Source organism: Megalobrama amblycephala, linkage group LG2 (assembly GCF_018812025.1).
Source record: "Megalobrama amblycephala isolate DHTTF-2021 linkage group LG2, ASM1881202v1, whole genome shotgun sequence".
In the NCBI taxonomy this organism is placed as follows: domain Eukaryota; kingdom Metazoa; phylum Chordata; class Actinopteri; order Cypriniformes; family Xenocyprididae; genus Megalobrama; species Megalobrama amblycephala.
This window is the reverse complement of record NC_063045.1, coordinates 26,901,990-26,925,296: the sequence shown is the minus strand read 5'-3', so window position 1 is coordinate 26,925,296 and position 23,307 is coordinate 26,901,990. Positions and strand designations below refer to the sequence as shown.

At 40.9% G+C, this 23,307-nt stretch overlaps 1 protein-coding gene across 1 annotated transcript in view; it reads left to right on the top strand.

Moving 5' to 3' along the window:
- Positions 1-17,890, top strand: part of LOC125254249 (anosmin-1-like) — a 127,003-nt gene extending 109,113 nt beyond the window's left edge. Inside the window, exons 7-10 of the mRNA XM_048168797.1 lie at positions 7,610-7,806; positions 13,723-13,861; positions 16,675-16,830; positions 17,505-17,890. Of these exons, the coding sequence (XP_048024754.1) occupies positions 7,610-7,806; positions 13,723-13,861; positions 16,675-16,830; positions 17,505-17,716 (704 nt within the window). The 3' untranslated portion in view covers positions 17,717-17,890. The remainder of the gene's footprint in view (positions 1-7,609; positions 7,807-13,722; positions 13,862-16,674; positions 16,831-17,504) is intronic.
- The last annotated feature ends 5,417 nt before the right edge of the window (positions 17,891-23,307 follow it).

Below are 23,307 nucleotides of genomic sequence, written 5' to 3'. Positions count from 1 at the left end.
TACCCTTAGTGAATTTCCCTCCAGCATGGGAAAAATTAGCAAATGTGTCAAGCTGGGTCACTCGCACCATTCGCAAGGGCTACAGACTTCAGTTTGGGTCTCGCCCTCCCAGGTTCAATGGAGTTTTGAACACGGTAGTGGACCCCGTCCTGACACAAGTGATGGAGGAGGAGGTTCAGTCTCTACTGGCAAAGGGGGCCATAGATGTCGTCTAGACTTCTAACTGGAGAAAAACAGACCAGTTATTAGTATGCTTCGGGCCCCCAAAGAAGGGTTGCCCAGCTACTAAACCTTAGCAGGTGGATTGTAGAGGCCATATCAAAGGCATATGAGGTGCGCGGTTTGCCTTCACCTCTGCCTTTTAAGGCCCATTCTGCTCGATGTATGGCATCATCCTGTGCATTATGGTCGGGGGCCTCCCTCTGAGATATTTGTGATGCGGCGGGTTGGTCTTCCCCACACACCTTCATTAGATTTTATAGTTTGGATCTACCGGTCACGCCCGGTTCCCAATTGCTTATGTCCTAAGTTTGTGCCATTTTGCTTCACATCAGGACAGCCATTTTGTCAGTATGGCAACGCGGGTATTCGTTCCCCAAAGAGTTGCCATGGCGATGCAGCGCGAGTTCCCTTGAAAGGGAACGTCTCAGGTTACACATGTAACCATGGTTCCCTGAGAGGGGAACAAGACGCTGCGTCCCCCTGTCATACTTCCTGCATGCCTGTCAAATCGCTTGCTTCAGATCAGTAGCTGAAACAGCTGTGTTTGACAGCTCTTTTATAGCTTCCGCGTTCCGCCGGCATACATCACAGGATGACATTGCCCCAATCACGATTGGACTAGTTGTACACGTCTTCAGGAGCACTTACGCTGAGGCGGATTTCCAAAGCGTTGCCATGGCAACGCAGCATCTCGTTCCTCTCTCAGGGAACCATGGTTACATGTGTAACCTGAGACGTTATCCTCTTCCTCTGGTCCCAGCAGCCCTGGAACAACTGCGAGGAGCTCGTATTTTCTCTAAGCTAGACCTGCGGAGCGCATATAATTTGATCCGCGTGCACCAAGGAGATGAGTGGAAGACCGCCTTTGTCACCCCCTCCGGGCACTATGAATACAGGGTTATGCCATATGGCCTGTCCAACTCACCTTCTGTCTTCCAAGGGTACATGAATGAAGTGTTCTGGGAGTTTCTCCAAAGATTCATCATAGTGTATATCAATGACATCCTCATCTATTCTCAGAATCTGGCTGAGCATCATCATCAAGTAAAGCAGGTCCTCACCAAGCTGAGAGAACACTACCTTTACCTAAAGCAAGATAAATGCGAGTTCCACACCACCTCTTTGCACTTTCTGGGGTATGTCATCGACCATCACGGCATCCAGATGGACCAGAGGAAGGTGGAAACTATTCAGAACTGGCCCCAAACCAGCAAGGAACTGGGATTTGCAAACTTCTATAGAAGATTCATCCACAAATACAGCTTGCTCAGCTCACCCCTCAATTCACTTTTCAAGGGCCTGCCCAAGTCTCTGTCCTGGACCCCTTTAGCCATAAAAGCTTTCCACCATCTGAAGGAAGCCTTTCAGTCTGCTCTGATCCTGGTTCATCCCGATTCAGATCTCCCATTCAACATCGAGGTAGATGCATCCATCACCGGTATCGGAGCGATGCTCTCACAGCAGCAGGGGGATCCTCCATGCCTCCATCCATGTGCCTTCTTTTCCAAGAAGCTATCCCTGGCGGAGCAGAATTACGACCTCAGCAATTGTGAGCTCCTAGCCATCAAGGTAGCGCTAGAAGAATGGAGACATTGGCTGAAGGGAGCAAAGTTTCGTTTCGAAGTCATCACGGATCATCAAAACCTGTAATATCTGCAAGAAGCCAAACGCCTTAACCCACGTCAAGCCAGATGGGCCCTCTTCTTCACTAGGTTAGACTTTACAGTCACCTATCGTCCTGGCAAAAGGAATGGCAGAGCAGATGCTTTGTCTCGACTTCATCAGCCTGACCCTGAACCAGACTCTCCAGAGCCAGTTCTCCCCCCAGCCATGATAATCAGTCCCATCCAGTGTCCGTTGATGACCAGATCACTCAAGCTACCCGCTCTGAACTTGCTCCGCCAGGAGGTCCTGAGGGGCTTCTTGATCCAGGATATCTCCCAATTTCTCAAGAGCTGCTCAGTCTGCGCCTTCACCAACACCCCTCCCTGAAGGAAAGCTGGTTCCACTTCCTGTCCCACATCAACTGTGGTCTCATCTGGGCATAGATTTTATGACCGACCTCCCTCCTTTAGATCAAAACACCTGTGTGTTCGTCATAGTGGATCGCTTTTCCAAAGCCGTAAGCTCAATCCTCTGAAGGGCCTACCCACTGCCTTCAAGACTGCTAAAGTTCTCTTCCAGCATGCGTTTCGCCACTTCGGTCTACCAGAGGACATCGTATCCGACCGAGGTCCCCAGTTAATCTCCCAGGTCTGGAAAACCTTCTGCAAACTACTCGGAGTGTCTGTCAGCCTTTCTTCAGGCTATCATCCTCAAACCAACGGCCAGACTGAGTGAAAGATCCAAGAAATCGGGAGGTACCTGCGGTCCTACTGCCACCAGAACCAAGACAGCTGGAGCCGATTCCTCCCCTGGGCGCCCAGAATTCCCTCAGGCAATCCACCACCGGACTCACACCTCTCCAGTGTATGCTCGGCTACCAACCTCCTCTGTTCCCCTGGTCCGGTGAACCATCGGAGGTTCCAGCTGTCGATCATTGGTTCCAACAGAGCGAGAGGGTGTGGGACTCAGGACACTTGCATCTCCAACAGGCAGTGTGGAGACACAAGAGACATGCTGATGCCCGCAGAACACCAACTCCGCAGTACCAACCTGGTCAGAAGGTGTAGCTATCCATTCGTGACATCCGTCTCCACCTGCCCTGCCGTAAGCTGAGTCCCCGTTACGTAGGTCCCCTCACGGTGCAGAGGCAGATCAACGAAGTAACTTACAGGCTCAACTTACCACCACACTACAGGATATCACCTTCATTTCACGTTTCTTTGTTAAAACCTCACACTGAACCCTTGTCTTCTCCCCTCACAGGATCTGGTGGTGATGAGGTACCTCCTCCTCCCGAACTGACTGATGAGGAGGTCATCTACCGGGTCCGCCCCATCCTCGACTCACGGCGACTGGGCAGTCAACTAGAATACCTCATCAACCTGGAAGGTTACGGCCCTGAGGAACGATCCTGGTTTGCTCAAGATGATGTTCTGGATCCATCTCCTCACCCAATTCCACTCTGATCATCCCAATCGGCCAGCACCTAGAGGTCAAGGTAAGCCCCGTCGTCGCACATTCCGGACATCAGGAGCCGCCCGTGGAGGAGGGGGTACTGTCACGAGTCGCAACCATCACAGACACCAATCAGCCCATCATCACTAGATCTGCCCACTCGTTCACTCTCCCTGGAATACTGATTCACCACACCTGCATCTCCTCATCATTCACCACACATAAGCCTTCACCACCTGCAGTCAGTTGTCTGGTCTTGTCTTACACACACGAACAGACTCCTTACCTGATACTCACCTGTGGACTTACCTAACTCTGTGTATCCAGTCTCTCTTCATCCGTTTTCTGTCATCTGTTCCATGCCCTCTGTGTTCCTTTCCAGCCTGTCCATGTATCACCTGCAATAGAGATCCAAGTTACTCATCAACTAAGTCTTAATCTGATTCACTCAAACTACTTGACTCACCTTTGCTACATCTAGATCCTGTTGTTCAATACCATCTGTGAAATAAACTTATATTTCTACTACCTGTCTGCTGCCTTTTGTTCTGTGACATTAAGACTGTTTCTTAAGAATTAGTTTGACCAACTAGCAGATAGATAAGAGGTCATCAGTCTTACTTTTCCAATTCAAATTAGATAATCTACCTTTTTATGTAACTGACTTTAAAAAGTTAGGGCCAGTCTTGAAGGAAAAAAATCTAACTTTTAAGAGTAGTCTAAGTAGTTTATGCAACTGGCCACTGGTTGTAAGCCTAAACTTGATATAAACTGTAAACTTGTCTCTTAAATCTATTGGTTGACTGGATGATTAGATTGTTGATCAATGAGTTGGTTTATGTCTCCAGAGCAAAAACTCACTTTATAGGTGACCCCTAGCCATTCAGAATTTAGTTTACACTCTGCTAAAGGCTTTGTGTCTGTGAGACAGTGCAGTGCAGAGAATGTGCAAATCCCCAAAGGACAAACCAAAGACCACAGCAGTACTGCATCACTGCCATCAGCCACCTCTGGAAAACCACTATTCCATAAACCCCAGAAATCCTCTGACTGAGGTCTTGCAGACACACGGTCACCAATACACATACACACAAATACAACAACTCCTGCGTTCAGGATCTGGCCAGTGCTTAGTATGTCAGATGTGAAACATGTTTCTAATAGTATGAAATAAGCTTTTCCATGGATGCGAAAAAACATCTTTCTGGGCAAGCTGAAATCAAACTCGGCAACAGATTCAAACCTGGGCTTTCAGTTTTGGACACGTTTGAACAAAAGTTTTTTTGTACCAGTTTGTTTAATTTCATATATGTGATATTCTCTGATCTGAATGATACGGCCCATATCATTAGAGACCTCAGGGGTGCTTGCGTTGGCATGTTTCGAGTGCAAGCCCGGCTCAACACCAAGGCCAAGATATAATTACACACAGACTGAGGCAACACTCAACCCGCTGCCAACAATGACTGGAATCAAACCTTCTGCTATTTTGAAAGATTACAAACTCTTGGAGAGCGTGTGCTAAACTGAGCAAGAATAAATCGAGTGTGAGAAATATCTGACATCTTCCACTGATGCTCTGGGAGTGTCATCCAAGATGTTTCTCAATGCCCGATCTGCCTCATGTCAAGACAGTCAACAAGCATTAGCTCAAAGTGGAATGAAAATTAGTGTGCTCCAACACTGAAGCAATATCTCATATATTATCCATTGGCGCAGGCATCTCCAGAACCCATTGACACATAAACACAAAATTTGCACAAAACATTCTGTAGAGAACTTGGAAAGAATTCTCTACCACATGGATTTTGTTCATCCTATTTTAAGCCTCAAACATGAAACTGCTTGAGAATGTGAAGTCCGAGGGTTGGGAGGGGTCGAATTAAGAATGCTTGAGGTCAGAGGTCGGGTGCGTGGCTTCTGTTGCTGGAGGGAAACTTGCAGATGAAGGACCCTGCATGACTTAATGACTCTGTGAGAACAAAATCAAAGTGACAGTTATGTGCTAGTGCACTAGCCATTATGTGCTTTGTTTTGTTGCTGCCCCCCAGTCTGAAATGAAACCGACATCAGTGGGACCCGCAGACCAAACACAGTATCTTCAGAAGCAGCCCACAGGCATGACATTAGCGTGTGGGGTAAACTGACATATCAAAGTATCTTTCCTCTGTCATGGTTAATGCAAATGAAAGCACACTGATTGGCTTCCAAGGTAAAGCAGCAGGCCTTTTGCTTTAATCAGAAACAGAGTGTCTGCTGTGCGTCTTTGAAACAAAATGGAATGCATTATTGGTTTGTGTGCTAAGTCAAGTATCACTATTAATATTGCTCATGCCTAAGGTTAGTGACTAATTCTACATGCTACAATCATGAATAATATCTCAAATAGTGTGAGTTGTTGAGGGAAGGTGTGCTGATACTTTTCTAAATTATTGGACATATGGTTTTTGCCTGGCCAGTGATAAAATGTAAGTAAGAACCAGGCTCCCAGAACAACTTAGCAACCACTAACACCTCCCTTAGCATCCTTTATGAAAAAGAAGAATGTGCGCTTGTAGTGTACTTCAAATCTTAAAAGTATATTTTAGAAAATTGTACTTGCAGATAAAATAATATTAAAGGGTTAGTTAACCCAAAAATGAAAATTCTGACATCATTTACTCTCCCTCATGTCGTTCCAAAACCGTATGACTTTCGTTCGTCTTCGGAACAGAAATAAAGATATTTTTATTCAAATCTGAGAGCTTTTCGTCCCTCCATTGGCAGTCTACGCAACTACCACTTTCAAGGCCCAAAAAGGTAGTAAAGACATCATCAAAGTACATTAAAGACTCCAGTGGTTTAACCACAATTTTATGAAGTGATGCAAATGCTTTGTTTGTGCAAAAAAACATAATTTACCACTTTATTTACAAAATATTCATCTCAAATGTGCTTTCACGCAACAACGTCTGCTCTTGCAGTTGGAGGGGATGCATTTTTGTAAGAAAAATATCCATATTTATAACTTTACAAACTGCATCCAAGGCCATCCACGCACACATGAGAGAGTCAAGTTCCGGTGGAAGACTTCTAATTCATGACCAGTGTTTTGTTTTGCTTTACCCTTTGTGCTTCCACGTTCGTCAGTTTTCACCTGAGCTTATGCTATGCCTTTGTCATATGTCCTACATCATACTTCAGGTCAGAAGTCATTCTTCCACGGAACTCAACTCTCTCATGACCGCTTGGACAGCCGTAGCTGGAAGCTAGTGATTACAGTTTATAAAGTTAGAAATATTTATATTTTTCTTAAAAAACACATTGCATCATTTCAGAAGGCCTTTATTTACCCCCTGGAGCTGTATGGATTACTTTTATGATGGACGGATGCACTTTTTTGGGCTTCAAAGTCTAGGGTACTCTTGGAAGAGCCAGGATATTTTTTAATATATCTCTGATTGTGTTTGGCTGAAAGAAGAAAGTCATATACACCTAGGATGGCTTGAGGTTGAGTAATTTATGGGATCATTTTAATTTTTGGGTGAACTAACCCTTTAACAAGCTTATACGATCATGAGTCAATATTTCTGCATCTATAGTCATAACTGTTTTTAAGGTTCTGATGTGTGTGCTTACAGTAAAATGAGGCACGGACTGAATGTTATGTCTACACTTTTGTTCTGTCTGGATTATTCACACATCACTGGCAGTGGTCATGTGTGGGGGGTGTGGCTCTCCCAGCAGCGGCAGTGGACACACTCCACATCCGTCATTAGCACGCTTATACAAGCACACTTTTCAACTCATGTCTGGAATCCCTCTCTTTGCCACATCAACAGAAAGATACCATTCTCACACACTAACTTGTTTTTATATAATTATGTAGACTCTCTATAGGCGTAATGTTTTTTGTTGTTGCTGTTGTTGTTTTTATTTGAGATAATGATATATTCTATCCCCTAATGCTACTCCTTGACACAACCCTTACAGAAAACTTTCTGCATTTAAAAAAAAAACAACAAAAAAAAACCCCTGCTGAACACTACGGTGGCTTGTGAAAACACTCCACATGGAGCCAGGAAACACTAAAGACAGCAATTGTTTGTGTGGAACTGCACTTACTGGATCATAAGCTGTTAGCGTGTAAAAAAAAAAATACATGTAAATATGTAAAAATCACATCCCTGAAAATGTCACATGTGCTGCAGTTCTTCTCCTGTTTTTTGCGTATGTTCTGATGTTTCTTCTCTGGTTCACCTCAGGTCATGTTGGGTGAACACAAATAAGCTGACAGTGTGATGAAAAGCAGTGGTCTGACAGAAGCACCTTCACATCTCTGTTTCAGATCCGTTTCCCCCAGAGACCCCACAGAATGCCAGAACAAGGAACCAGACGGTTCACCCTGACGGCACGGTGAGTGTTCTGGTCCTGTGGGAGGCCCCCAGGGAGAGCGACTTGGTGGTCCACCATTACAAGGTGACCTGGAACACTCGAGGAACACCCCCAACTAGCCAGAGCCGGGCTGGACGGGTCACAGATGGGGTAAGCTCAGCCCTTTGTCTCACCCTTCTACTGGCATGTTCTCTCAAATACTGTGCATACTTTTATATCTCTGCTAAACTGTGAACCTGTAGGGGGTTGCGTTCAGTGTTTATGTATGTGGAAAGTTCATTTCAGAAGAATGAATAAGAAAATTAAGCCAGACCGAGGCTGCGGATAGTGGCCAAAATCTTGTTGAGGCTGTCGAGGTTAGTGCACAATTTTTACCTTTCTCTCATAAAGTTGAACCTGAAGCCTCAGAGAGGGGAGAAATTTCCCCAAGTTGTTTTTCTTGGTTTCAGTCTTGAAATGTCAGACCCAGGAAGTGCTAAATCTGCAACTGAGTTTAAGGATTTAAACGTATGTTTTCACTGGTCAGCCTCATTCCCCTTTGGCCACCGCTGCCTCGCAGGTGTTGAACTCATGTGCCTCACCTGTGATGTAGTAAAGTGCTAGAGCCAGTTAAGTCGGTTCCCCACAACAACCACAAAACAAAGACGCAGCTGGCCTAGTGATCAGCATATTTTATTGTAGTCCAAGTGCTCTCCTGAAAGCCACAGCTCTCAAATGGTTTTGATTAGGTAATTTGTTTTTACAATGCAATAACCTCTATGTCTGAGAAAGCAATCTATTTTATTGAACAGTAGCCTATAAAGACCTATTTCAGCTGACAGTTTTTTGTTCTCAGAATGGATCACTGCAAGCGTTTAAGAGTTATTGAGAGTAATAGAAAATGTCAGATAATTTTCAAACTGCCTGGAATTAAGAATCTGTTAAATCCAAAAAACACAACTTATTTGAAACTAAAAGCACAGTGGCCCTATATGTCTGTTATTTTAGAATTTAAGAATGACAAATGTATGGCTCATTTAACAGCACTATCCATCTCTTATATGCACAGAAACAACTCCATCTGCACTCTTTATTTGAAAGATTACAGTAATAGATGAAGATAACATGATGACTTATTCAGTGTGACTTCTGGACAAAATCATTGTAAGTTTTTAATGGCTTAGCAAGGTTGCTGAGGTATCATGACCAGTTCTTAAACATGAATCCTGCACTGAGGAGACCAGCAGGGCTCCACATGTTTTCAAATAAACATAGAGGTCTCGCTGTGATGGTTTCGAGTGAGCAGATTGGGTGGAGGCTGGAAACATGTTCCACCACAGAAGAACATACAGTATGATGGTTTAAGTAAGCAACTTTGTACCTCATAGTCAGGGGCATTTCCTCTGAGGAGGCAAGGAAGGCAGTGCCTCCTCCAAAAAACTGGATGAGAAAATAATCGATAATACAAAAGTAAAACGACGCAAATATTACAAAATTTTACATTAAAAAGTGTAAAAGTCACCCGTTTTTATAAGTAACACTGTCCAACAGTGACACCCACAGGTAACGTTACAGTAGGAGGCTCACCTCCCTTGATCCCAAAGAGTTAAAACAGACCCCCTAAAGTGTGCGGTGCGTTTGGTGGGGGGTAATTGAGAATGAATGGTATATGATCGGTTATGATTGGATATGCGTACAAGCTTGATGACTGAAATGCTGAAAATAAGATAACTATTGAAAAAGTTATATATTGTTTAAATTGTTTAGTTATTATTTTGAAATAAATGTAAAAATGCACTAACACACTAAAACACTAACTTTATTAAATTTATACTTGGTTTTAATAAATAGAACATTACATATTGTAAAGATACAAAATAGAATTGTTTATGTTTATTCAACCAGGAAAATGAAGTGCAACAGGGACATCAATTTACATTTGATGTATATAAAAAAATTGAGGACTTTTCCTCTTTTGTGCTTATTTTTGAGTGAACTAACTCTTTAAAACACCACTGCTCATAGTGATGGTACCACCAGGCACTACTCACTGATGGCAGAGGATGGAGGAACATCAATGTCCGAGACTTGAATTTGATGCAGGCAGCTACAGGTAGCCAGAGGGCTAAAATAATGGAGTGAAAGAGGTGTAATGTTGCACATCGTGTTCTGGATTATCTTCAGATGCTTATTTACAATATTTGAAAGGAACATTCCAGTTGTCAAGTTTAATGGTTCATCAAACACTAACCCTGTAGGTTCTTGGCTAACCTGGCTGATTATTCTTGTTAAAGTCCTTCTGTACAGTGAAACTGTAGTTGGGCTGGCAAGGAATCTCTTTTCAAGATTAATTTATAACAACATAGATTTATATAGGCCAAGATGTCTGAAAGAGCACCAAAAGATACAAGAGATAGGCTGTATATATGGAGAAGAAGAGGGGGCCAAGTACTGAACCTTGAGGTCCAGTGGTTTAGTTGATGTGGTTACCTGATGACTCCTTGAAACCTTGAAGGACATAAGCCAGCAAAGTGCAGTTTTTGTAATGACCAGTTCAGAGAGGATAGACAGGAGGATCTAATGATTTACAGTGTCAAAGACAGCAGGATGGATGATCTGGAGGCAACTCTAAGCCACAGTTTCACTGACTGACAGCAGGAATGTCTCTGTGGAATGTCAGCTTTTGAAGCCAGATTGGTTGTCATTCAGCAGGATGTTATGTGAAAGAAAAGTAGAAAGCTGAAAACAATGAACGAAAAGCTACATAAATGTTTATAAAGTCTGTCCCATATTGCCTGCTAAGGTGCATGTAGATGGAGTCTCCTGTGTTGTTGGTAAAGTCCCTCTTAGGATGTTGATTGCATAGACGCTTTTGGATGTTGTCCAACTTTGAGTTAACAGCAGTTAACCTTAAATTAATGATTTATACTCATATTAGCATAGATACCTTTCACATGATAATTATGACTTATATTATATGAGAAATGTTTTTATTCTGGTTGACCTAACTAATGCAGCAAATCCATGTGTTTAGGTGATGAATTAGGTGTATGCTTGGCTAAAGAGATGGGCCTGTAGTCTAGACTTAAACTGACAAAATGTGTCTGAATCCTGAACAATGCTGGGAAGGCTATTCCAGAGATTCAGTGCCAAATATGAAAAGGATCTGCCTCCTGCAGAGATTTTTTATATTCTCTGTGTTATTAAATGACCAGAATAAAAATGATGGACTATAGTGTGTCTTGAGCTCACTTAGGTACTAAGGAGTCAAGTCAGACAATTCAAAACTAGCAGAATTTTGAAATGTGTATGAATGTAGTGACAATAAAATTGACTGATATGATCACATTTCTTTGTTCTAGTAAGCACTCTAGCTGCAGCCAGCATAATACCTGAAGCATATTTAATAACTCTGCAGGACACCAACCCAGAGCACATTACAATAATCTAGTCTTGAAGTCATGAATGCATGAAATAGCTTTTCAGTTTCAGAATTCGAAAGCATATGCCATAAGTGAAGTTAAAGGTGCTACAGAGGATCTTTTTGTCGACTGAGAAACAAAAGACTGTTACTGAGTTTTTGAAATGAGCGCATGCGTAAGAACAACCCCCCTCCTTCACAGCTCGTTTCAAGGGAACACCTCCCAAAACTTGTGCACGAGTATTGGAACACGAGTGTTTGTTTATCACCGGCATTCGCTGTGTCGTGTTAGTGGATTCATTATGTCGGACTCACCGCAGGTAACTCATAATCTGCAGTTGTTACTCCTGACAAAAACATGGCATGCGGCGCCTGTGGAAAGTTACTGGAGAGTGCACATCTCTCACAAGGAACGTCATGGCAGTGATTGACAAGCCAGAGGGCCAATCCGCGCACCGCTCTCACAGGGAATGTAATGGCAGTGATTGACAAGCCAGAGGGCCAATCGTTTATGCGATGATCGCGTAAAGGATTGGCTGATGTTTTTAAGGCCCTACCTCGTGCACAGATGATGTATATTAATATTATTCCTTTCAGTGCACCTAATAAATAGTCTTTTATCAGTTAGTAAAGACAGTTTCAAGTAATATTGCAAAAATGTATAAAACAAAACATCCTCTGTAGCACCTTTAATAAACGTAATTTCGGGAGGAGTACGCCCATCTAATCTTCCAATTAATACCAAGGTATAAAACCACCATCTTACCTCTTCCTGTTGTTAGTTCTTTTGGCATCCCTCCTTCTCCCCTTCTCCTCCTTTTGTGCTAATTTTGCCTGTTATAGGGGGGCAATCGGAGCTCGAGTAGGATATTCTTTCCTTGCCTGGAGTCTGGTCATTGAATCAATTCGATTTCTAGGGCGGAGCAAATCCGAGCAAACAGGAAGCGGAGTAAACCAATCAGAGAAGGGCGGATATGACGTTGGCAAAGCGACAAGAGAGTCAACAATGAAAAGTAAATAATTCATGTGTTTTTGGTCATTTAAAACTGAATTCACGGCTGAATAGAACAAACTCTCGGGTCTCCCGTGCACAATCTTTGTTGATATTGAAGGGACTTTCGCCGCACTAGAGTGACTGAAATAAACAAATCTGATTGCATGGTACGGTTTGGAGTTGACTCGAATCGCAACGGAGGGTGGACTGACCAGACTGATATATCTTGTAGAAGATTTTATGGGCACACGAACTCGTGAACTTTCATTTAGCATTTGCTTTAAGTTGTAGAATGCTGTTCTACAACTGTTCAGCTGTTCTGGAAATGTGTCTTTAAACAACATAAGAGTGCTACTCCACTCTTATGCAAGTTTGTGTTCTTTTAATTCAGCTAAGATGTCATTGCTGTGATGTATCAATCTTCTGTTCCTCACACGTCTTCACATGATATGAAATTGTATGTCAGGGTTCACTAAATTTGAACTTTGGAACACAATGAATTGGAACATTTGGAACGCAACCCTTTTCCAAATGAGCTGAGTATCGACATAACAAGAAAAACTAATTTCATGTTTCCTGATAATGTCTCCAAAAGGAAGCATATATAGGGAGAAAAGCAGAGGACAAACACTGAGCCCTGTGGCACTTATAAACAAAGTGGTAATAGTCAGATAAACAGGACTTAAATCATGCCAATTCCAAGTCTGCTAATGCAAACCAAATTCTACAGCCTATCCAAGTGAATGTCATGATCTATGTGTCAAAGGCAGCACTAAGATTCAGTGGTACTAGAATTGAGAAGCAAGCGTGGGCAGATGATAAGAGCAGGTAATTTGTAACTGTAATATGTGCAGCCTCTGTACTGTGCAGGGCCTAAATACTGCCTAAATTCTTCACATATACCATTTTTCTGTAAAATAGATTGAAGCACACTTACTACTTTATTATAGAATGTTTGACATGAATGGGAGACCTTTTGAACTTTTGTTAAGTGTGTCAGAGAGGTCCTGGGTTCTAATCCGCCCTCGTATAGTTTTTTTTGTTTGTTTGTTTCATTAAAAACAAAGGTGTACATCCGTGATTGTATATCAAGAGCACGGACACATTTGTGTGCATTTTGCTTTGTGATTTCACTGGAACGAATAGAGTGTCTCCGCAATGGTGAAGGGATAGATTGAAGCACTCATCTGTGTGAAGACCGTGCAGTGTGCACAAGCGCCAAGAGAACACTTGCGCCACTGACAGTGGCAATGAGTGATTTAAAAAACAATACATTCCAGCGCCAGATCCCCTCTTATTTATTGAACACAAACGAATGAATTGCTAATCAAACATAGATGTTTATTTTGTATTAGGTACATCTGTGCCGTGAGAAGTGGTGGGGACAATTTCGACCCTGGCAAAAAGTGGTGGGGACATGTCCCACCTGTCCCACCCACACATTACGCCTATGTTTCAAACCAAGTAGCTTTCTGTAGTTCAGCGTGATGAATCAGTGTGACTAACTTTAACCTTTCACAAAATCTACATTGGGAAATCTTTCACACTTGCATGGATTCCTATTGAAATGCCTGGATTTCGCCCTGTGAAAATTCACCCAAACAACTCTAATTGTGACCGCACATTTAGTGCTAAACCATTAATGCTAATGTCTTGTTTTTATGGCCTATAGGATGTAACAGAGATGGAGCTTCATGGTCTACAGCCAAACACACACTACACAGCACAGATTCAGGCCATCTCTTACTGGGGTCAGAATCGACTCAAAAGCAGCCGAGCTCACCTCTCCTTCATCACCGCTGCTGCCACCAGTAAGAACTCTGCAAAAGAGATCTGGTTTGACTTTCTGCATACTTTGAAAGATTTATATGAATGTTTGGAAAGTTCCAGTTATGAAACTTCATAATTAATTGTTTTCAGAGTGTGAGCCAATTTTGATATTATTATTATTATTCAGTTTCTATTATTCAATCAGTTTTACTAAGTATAAATTGAAAAGGGTGCAAATGAAGGGGTGTCAGAAATAAAATATTTGCTCTCTCTCTTGATTCTGGCCACCTCCTTTTACCATGAATCAGTGGTGCCGTTGATAATTGCAGCACAGCAGAGCCATTAAAAACACAGAAAACCTTCTTTGGAGAGGAGAGTGTTTTGTCAGAAATGTTGTCCTCTTACGGTGACTTAGATTTTGGCACAGAAGTACATGAGGTTAACCTTTCCCAGAGGCAGCACATTTCAGCCCTGTATCAGCATCCAGAGCTTATCTGATCCAACGGTACTGTGGCTCAGCAGGAGAGTGTTTGAAGGGCACGACCCCGTTTACTCACCTCAAGAGGACTGCAGTTAACCCCACACAAGTTCCTCATCTCCACTATTGTTGTTATTCCTGTTTGTTTTTTAAGTAGCTGGATAGATCAGACAAAAAGTGAAGAGATATGATAATTTTAGTATGGCTCTGTTTAGTTCTTTTTGAGCAGTATGAAATATTCAAAGACATAATCTATTTTTCTAAAAATGAAATTTCCTCTTCTTTGCTTTCCAGTCATTTTTCCACTTTCTTTCTTTAATATTTTCCCCTCTGGGTTTATCAGCCCTCTGTTATTTCTCTTGAGGTCTCTGAAACACCACATTAGTTATAAAATATCTCCATATTCCCTTACAGTAATGTATTGCAGACTGCCTAATGCTGAACCCAAGATTTCATTAGTCACAGCTTATGAACAAGGAAGAATTGTCATTGATAATTTAAAAAGTCAGTGCTTTCTTTTTGTCATTTTATTATAGGAAATATTATCTCCTTATTCAGTGCAATCAAATGTTGCGTTTTGTTCGAAAGTTCCAAAGATTTGGGATATTCCTACTTGATTACGCAAGATGATGTCGGAACTCATACAATTGTGACAAAAAAATCACAATTGCAGTCTCTTTAATGTCTCAGATGTTTCTTCTAGACATCAATGAGATTTAATGGAGACCTTTGCTTAACGTCTTCTCAGATGTTTCTCCTGAGAAAAAAAAATATCCTAGTAATATGTCAATGTCTCAAACTGTTTATATTTGCCAAGAAGATTTCAAAATGAACTCAAATACTTCTCATTATAACCATCCAAAATTACTGTAAATCTAAGCATTGCCATCCACATTGATTTTATAGCTGTATTCTATACAACAATTGTCTGTTTATTTTATGAGAAACATCTGTGACAAAGTTGATACTTGAATGAAACTTAATTATAAGAACTCCATTACATCTCCTGAGCTATGAAAGAAACCTCTGAAGCGAAGATCAAATGTCAAATGTTGGCTAAATGTAGAAACTTTGATTCATTGATACATTTTATTATCTTAAAAGTGAATGTTTATGCCCATGTTCACATGACATCATGCACCTCAACGAATTGTGGTTGAAAATCTTTGCCTTTGAGTTTTCAAGTGGGATGGAATGCAACAATACTGTTTCATTTAGCATTTGCTTTAAGATGTATTTGAAAGATTATTCTGTGTTATTTTCAGCGTAGTTTTGATGTTATGCTATTGATTACCAAAGACAATAACTGAATTTACACATTTATAGTGAGAAGTCTATTGGGTAAGTTAAAAGGATATTTTTGTTGAAGGACAAAAAGAACTTTATTGTATTACCATCTATGATGGTATATATTATAAAAACATGCCCTGTCACATTTCAATCCAAAATCATGAGAAACCCATAAGAAATTATATTTTGCATTATGAAAACTAACCCTATTTTTGGATTGCTTAAGAGGACCTATTATGCTTTTTTCATTTTCACCTTTCTTTAGTGTATAATGTTGCTGTTTGAGCATAAAAAAGCTCTGCAAAGTTCCAAAGCACAAAGTCCCTCTAAAGGGAGTTATTCTCTATATCAGTGCACACTGTTTCTGAACTCCCTGAAACACCTCCATTGTTGTCCTGAGTTTTCATTCAGGAACAAACACATCACAATATTCCTCATTTAAATAATTCCCGCCCAAGGCATATGCAAAATAAAGGAGCACGGCCTGATTGAGCTAGTTGGTATTGTCTTGAATCTCGCAGTTATGGTAAAGGGCGGGACATTTCCCAAACACACTCGAAGCGCTTGACCAATCATAGCACACTGGTCTAGCTGGCCAATCGCTTTTCAGAAAGAGGGGCTTCAAAGAGAAAGGAACTAAACAGACTGACAGACTGGGAAGAGACAAGCTGCAAAACTGTCAAATATGGGGAAAATAAGGTGTTTTTTAACATTCAAGCATGAAAACCTTTTCTAGTAGAGCCAAAAAACAAAACCAAGACTTTGTAAAAAAGGGCATAATAGGTCCTCTTTAAGCTTTTAATTGTCTTTAAAATGTAAAGATTTTAACAATTACAGTAATACGATTATTTTATATAAATCAGCATAAATTAAAGGCAGTGCAACAAATTTTGTTGTAAAAGTTTGGTCCTAAAAATAGACTTCATAAATTATCCAACAATTAGGCAGGTGAGACCATTTCTACTTAGTTGTTTTTGGTCACTTCCATGCCACAGATGTTGTACATGGAGATTAAATTTGAAAATTTGTTCATTCAAATAATAAAGACTATTGGCAAATGTAAATAAATCTCCTGTCTCATTCTAGCATCCTCCTATGGGAATGACCATCTTTCTGGGGAGTTCTCTAATGAGCTTCCAATATCCCACTCCTCTCCCAGTATCCTGAGGCTAGAGGCAGCCGCCCCTCATTATCACGACAACCAACTGCAAGTCAAGGTCTTCTGGAAGAGCCGAATCCAAGGCAAGTGAGCTTCTTTCTATAGACCAAGGTAGTGTGACTGAGGTCATTCAAAGTTTACTTCTCAGCAGAAATTTTCTCCCAACAAAAAACACTCTCACATGACTTCACACCAATCACACAAAGCATATCGGTTTGTTGACAATCCATCAAATCCATGTGTCCCCTTAAACAAGTCACTGCCAAAGCAACAGTGTGACTGATGATTTATGGAAGAACGTTACCAGAGATAAATATTATCTATCCGCAAAAAAAGACAATCACGCAGGGATGTCCTCTCTAGACTCTTTCCAACAGATTATTCACAATCTGCTTAGTAACTGTGTTCCAAAAATACACATTTGGCGACATGACAGCCTTCAAAGGGAAGATTCCAGTCAAACCACAAGTGCCCATAAATACAGGGTGTTGATTTACTGTTATCTCCTGGAAAGAAAGGCATGAAGAGTGATTTAATAATGCCGGTACGAGTGTGAAATCAAAAACAGATGAAGGGGGATGGCGACCTGACGTGGGTTTGTAGAAAGATGTCATGTTGCTTGCGTATGGAAACAGAAAGCTGGGAGCAAAATGTATTTGATCCCTGAAAATATGTTCATGCTGCCTCTGTGGAAGAGGCAGAACCTCAGAAATGGAAAAACGTAATCTACAACATTCTGTCTTGTTTACTTTTGTAGAAAGCCAAAAGGATTCCAGTTCATATGTTCTGAGATGGTATCCTGAAGTTTGTGCCAATAACGTAACGAAAGGCGAGAAAACAGCCACGGTTCAGGTGTGTCTCATCAGTTTACAATGTCACATACTTTCTTTGCTAAGATTGTCTAAAGAGGCCATTCTTTTTTTAAGATCAAGTGAAATGTGGAAATTTCCCTGTGGTGTAACAGTGTAAACTGTTTTAATGACCTCTGCTCTGATTGACTTACCTCTTTATATGTGATCATCCAGTGGTGGACAAAGTACACAAATGAAGTACTTGAGTAAAGGCCTGTCCACACCAAGAACAACAACTATAAAGATAACAATAACAATAAATATATTAGCATCCTCATCAGCGCCCAGAATCATTGCGGTTTTGCCGTCTGTCACTTTAGATGCTCAAGCTCTTTAAAGCAGGTTGGATTCTGATTGGCTGTCAATGTTTTTATCATTCATCAGCTGAAAAAAAAAACGCTCTGAAAGTACTATATTGTTTCTCTGTGTCATTATCGTTAAAGTTGTGCTGTGGACTCTGCTATTCTTTTATATTTAGAACAATTTTTAGAACTATATCTTTATTGTTATCATTACAGTTATTGTGCTTGGTGTGAATGGCCTTAATACAGAGAACCTAATTAAATTTAACTCCAGTAAAAGTACTCTTTTTCAGTTTTATTTCAGTCCAACAATAAGGAAGATTATTTAATGAAGACACTGTAAAAAATCAAAAGTTGAGAAAACTTAAAAGTTTAAGGCAACAAACTTTCTCAACTTGTTGTATTCAGTTCAACAAAAAGTTGAGAAAACTCAAAAATCTGCTTGAAGTTTGTTGCCTTAAACTTTTAAGTTTTCTCAACTTTTGATTTTTTACAGTGCAGGGACAGATTATGACACTGTCATGCCCTGGGCACGGACCTGTGTAAAGGCCCCTTTTTAAATCAAACAGAAACAGCCTCTTTCATTCAGCACAAATCCAAATGTTTCTATATTCCCAATGTATTTGGATGCTAGACTATTATTTATTTTGTAAACTGAGCTGTGCACTTCACTTGCCTTCAAATATCCACGTAAAACGTCATCCTTCACATGCGCAAAAATGGTTTTGGGTTTAGTTGACTATTTTGTTTTTATAATTAACAGGCTGCAATGCCAAGTTCACGTGTGAGGCGATCTGTGCGATCACTTGGATTCTTTTTGCTATAGCAGCATAAACAACAGAGCATGAGGATTCATGTCACATCACACACCAGAGCTTCTGTAAACGGAGAAAAACTAAATAAAGTTATATAGGCTATATATAAGAAATAAATAGGCCTATATGTGGAATATTAAATAATTAACATAACAGATTAACAAAACGAAAGAAAAATGGCTATATTTGCACATGTAAAATTAACCCCTGGAAAACAAATGTTGGTATTTTTAATGGGTGACAGACACTTATCCATTCTAAATTAATTTAATTTAATTTTAATTCTAATTTAACATAGCCTAATTTTGCCGGTCAATTATCGCGTCGGTTCGGTCAGGAAAATATTTATTGCCAAGGCAACATTATTGCTTTATTAATTGCCAAGGCAACATTTCTAATTTTCCTTTATTTTAAGTTTTTTTAACTAGCCTAATATTTTATTTCAGCTTTATTTCGGTTAACAGAAATGTTTTTAATGGTTTTATTTTGGCAAAACATCCATAGAACTGCACACTGTCAATTTTCCAGCTGTTTCTAGCGACGAATAATTTACAGATATATGCGAATAATTTACAGATATTCGCGAATAATTTACAGATATTCGCGAATAATTTACAGATATTCGCGAATAATTTACAGATATTCGCGAATAATTTAATGCTGTTCTGGGACACAATTTCAAGCCAGGAGTCTCACACCCATCCAGGCCATAAACCTAGCCTACAGCTATTGTTGCAAACATAATTTACATTAGTCTACTTTTAAGAATAATGACACAAATGTTGGGAAATTGATAACAAGGCTACCTAATTCAAGTGTTCAAGGAAGTAAAAAAAAAATTAAAGCTGCAAGCAGCGTTGAGAGGGCCCTCGCACCCGGGCTCACCGCCACCCGTTGGCCTCAGGAAAACAGTGAACAGTGGGCGTCATGCATTTAAGTGAGTGAATACAGGAGAATTATGCCAAAGTCATTTCGAAATGCCACACTTCCTGCGGCCAACAGGTGGCGCTTTTACCGTAACTGAATTTTGCCATGTTGATGTCTTCATGCCAGGATTATTATCGAACATGTGAAGTTTGAAGCAGATCGGACATTGTATGCCTGAGTTACAACAACTTCCTGTTTCTTTCGTGGCGTTAATCGCATACATTAGCACTCAGCCAAGTGTTGCATGATTTAACTTCCTGTTGCCAGCAGGTGGCGCTATGACTAACTGAATATTATCATATAGACGTCTTTAGGCTAGGACTCTTATCACACATGTGAAATTTAGAGCAGATCGGACATAGTATGCCTGAGTTACAACAGTTTCCTCTTTCATGGCGAAACATCAGACTTTGTCAGGGCGCCACGGACACGCCCTTCAATGAAAACTCAAGATCTTTGATATTTATCATCGCTAAGGTCTTAAGATTAGACTGACAACATATGATGTTGATCTGGTTAAATCTCCATGAGGAGTTAATCACAGTGTAAAACATGTCATTTCCTGTTGCCTGCAGGTGGCGCTATGACTGTAACTGAATATTGTTATGAAGATGTCTTCAGGTCAGGACTCTAATAAAGCATGTGAAGTTTGGGGGAGATCCGACATTGTTTGTCTGAGTTACAACAACTTCCTTTTTCATGGCGAAAACATCAAACTTTGTCAGGGCGTCACGGACACGCCCTTCAGTGAAAACTCTAGATCTTCGCAATTTAACGTCACAAAGGCCTTTAGATTAGACTGACAAAAAATGACATTGATCTGATTAAATCTCTAGGAGGAGTTCGTTAAAGTACAACGTCTGGAAAATGCAAAAAATGGTGAATTAATTCAAAATATCTGACTTCCTGTTTGGTTTCGGATTTCGCTCCAAGAGAATTTTTTGTAGGTACTAGGCTGATAAATGTGTGTACCGAATTTCAAACCCCTAGTGTTATGTAGCGAGCGGGGCTGTACGTTAGAGGGCGCTATCGAGCCATTTTGCCACGCCCAATTCCGAAACCCATAACAGACGTAAATTTTCACCACTTCTGACGCGTGTGCAAAGTTTCGTGAGTTTTCGAGCACGTTTAGGCCCTCTAAAATGCGATTCACTTTGGAGAAGAAGAAGAAGAAGAAGAAGAAATATAGCTGCGAGCAGCGATGGCGGGCCCAAGCCCGGTGGCACCGCCACCCCAGTGGCTTCAGGGCAACTGTGCACAGCGGGCAATAGGCACTTAAAACGGTTAAACATCAAAGGACTATGTCAAATTCACTCCACATTTACTGCACTACAAGGTGCCACTATAGAGCCCCTCCTCCCTGCCCATTTTCAAAGGATTACATGTGCCAAGTTTTAACATTATTCTGATGAATTTTGAAGCAAATCAGGTAAAAATAAGAGGGTGATCTCAATGTATGCTGAAAGTGACACATTTTCTGCTTCCAGTTGGTGGCGCTATGACTTTGAATCACAATAGTCACATCCATGTGATCAGCCTTGTACAACGAAGACTAAGCCGAAGTTTCATCAAAATCAATTAATGTATGCAGGAGTTAAAACACTTTGTTTCCCTTTTCTTGCCATAAATTCGTTGCCTCGCCACGGCCAAACCGTTTGAGATATCCAAAATCCGTTTGCAATTAAACAACTTCAATGTGTTAGCAACAAGTTAAAAAAAGCTTGGTGTAAATTGGATAAACCCTGTAGGAGTAGTAGTATAAAATTCATAGCCTGTTTTTTCAAAAAATTAACATTCAAACCAAAATAGCTGACTTCCTGTTGGTCGGAGCTAATGAATGTAAATTAGAAAATTGTCCGGCTTGATGAGAACAATATGTGTACCGAGTTTGGTGACTGTAGGAAAAACTAACCCCCCCACTTTTGTCAAAAGGTGGCGCTACTGAGCCCCTCCACCACGCCCATTTCTATGGCTTTGTCCATGTCTACTGGTTGACAATATTGATGTGTGTGTCGAGTTTCATGCAATTTGAAGCATGTTAAGAGCCTCAAAAACACTCAAGAATATTATTACAGTTTGACCTGTTGCCATGGCAACAATATTTCAAATATCAAAAATCCTGTCATAGGTCTACATCTGCTGTGTATTGACATTACACTGATGAAGTTTGAAGCAAATCAGGTAAAAATAAGAGGGTGATCTCAAAACATTTCAAAAAGTGATACACTTCCCGCTGCCAGTTGGTGGCGCTATAACTTTGACTCACAATAGTCACATCCATGTGATCAGACTCCTATAACGAACACACTCGTGAAGTTTCATAAAGATCAATATATGTATGCAGACGTTATAACACATTTCCTGTTTCCTTTTTCTCGCCATAAATTCGTTGCCTCGCCACGGCCAAACCGTTCGAGATATCAAAAATCCCCTGGCAATTTTTCATCATCAGTGTCTTGACTTCATGCTGACCGAGTTTGGTGGCGATCGGATTAATCGTCTAGGAGGAGTATATCAAATTCCAGAGCATGCGTTTTTCAAACAACCCTTAATAGCTGACTTCCTGTTGGCGTGGTGTTTAACTTAGAGCACGAAAGTTGTTCGGCCCGATGAGGTCTATATGTGTACTGAGTTTCATACTAATACGTGCAAGCGTGTTTAATATATGGACCAAATTTTCAGACTTTTTTCAAGGGGGCGCTGTCGAGCCCCCTGCCACGCCCGGGTACCAGCCTCTCCGGCGTCCTAATGGCCGCGGATTCCAACGTGTGTGCCAATTTTCAAGAGTTTTTGAGCATGTTAAGGCCCCCAAAATGCCCCGGAAGACGAAAAAAAAAAAAAAAATAATAATAATAAATATAGCTGCGAGCAGCGATGGCGGGCCCAAGCCCGGTGGCACCGCCACCCCGGTGGCTTCAGGGCAACTGTGCACAGCGGGCAATAGGCACTTAAAACGGTTAAACATCAAAGGACTATGTCAAATTCACTCCACATTTACTGCACTACAAGGTGCCACTATAGAGCCCCTCCTCCCTGCCCATTTTCAAAGGATTACATGTGCCAAGTTTTAACATTATTCTGATGAATTTTGAAGCAAATCAGGTAAAAATAAGAGGGTGATCTCAATGTATGCTGAAAGTGACACATTTTCTGCTTCCAGTTGGTGGCGCTATGACTTTGAATCACAATAGTCACATCCATGTGATCAGCCTTGTACAACGAAGACTAAGCCGAAGTTTCATCAAAATCAATTAATGTATGCAGAAGTTATAACACTTTGTTTCCCTTTTCTTGCCATAAATTCGTTGCCTCGCCACGGCCAAACCGTTTGAGATATCCAAAATCCGTTTGCAATTAAACAACTTCAATGTGTTAGCAACAAGTTAAAAAAAGCTTGGTGTAAATTGGATAAACCCTGTAGGAGTAGTAGTATAAAATTCATAGCCTGTTTTTTCAAAAAATTTACATTCAAACCAAAATAGCTGACTTCCTGTTGGTCGGAGCTAATGAATGTAAATTAGAAAATTGTCCGGCTTGATGAGAACAATATGTGTACCAAGTTTGGTGACTGTAGGAAAAACAAACCCCCCCACTTTTGTCAAAAGGTGGCGCTACTGAGCCCCTCCACCACGCCCATTTCTATGGCTTTGTCCATGTCTACTGGT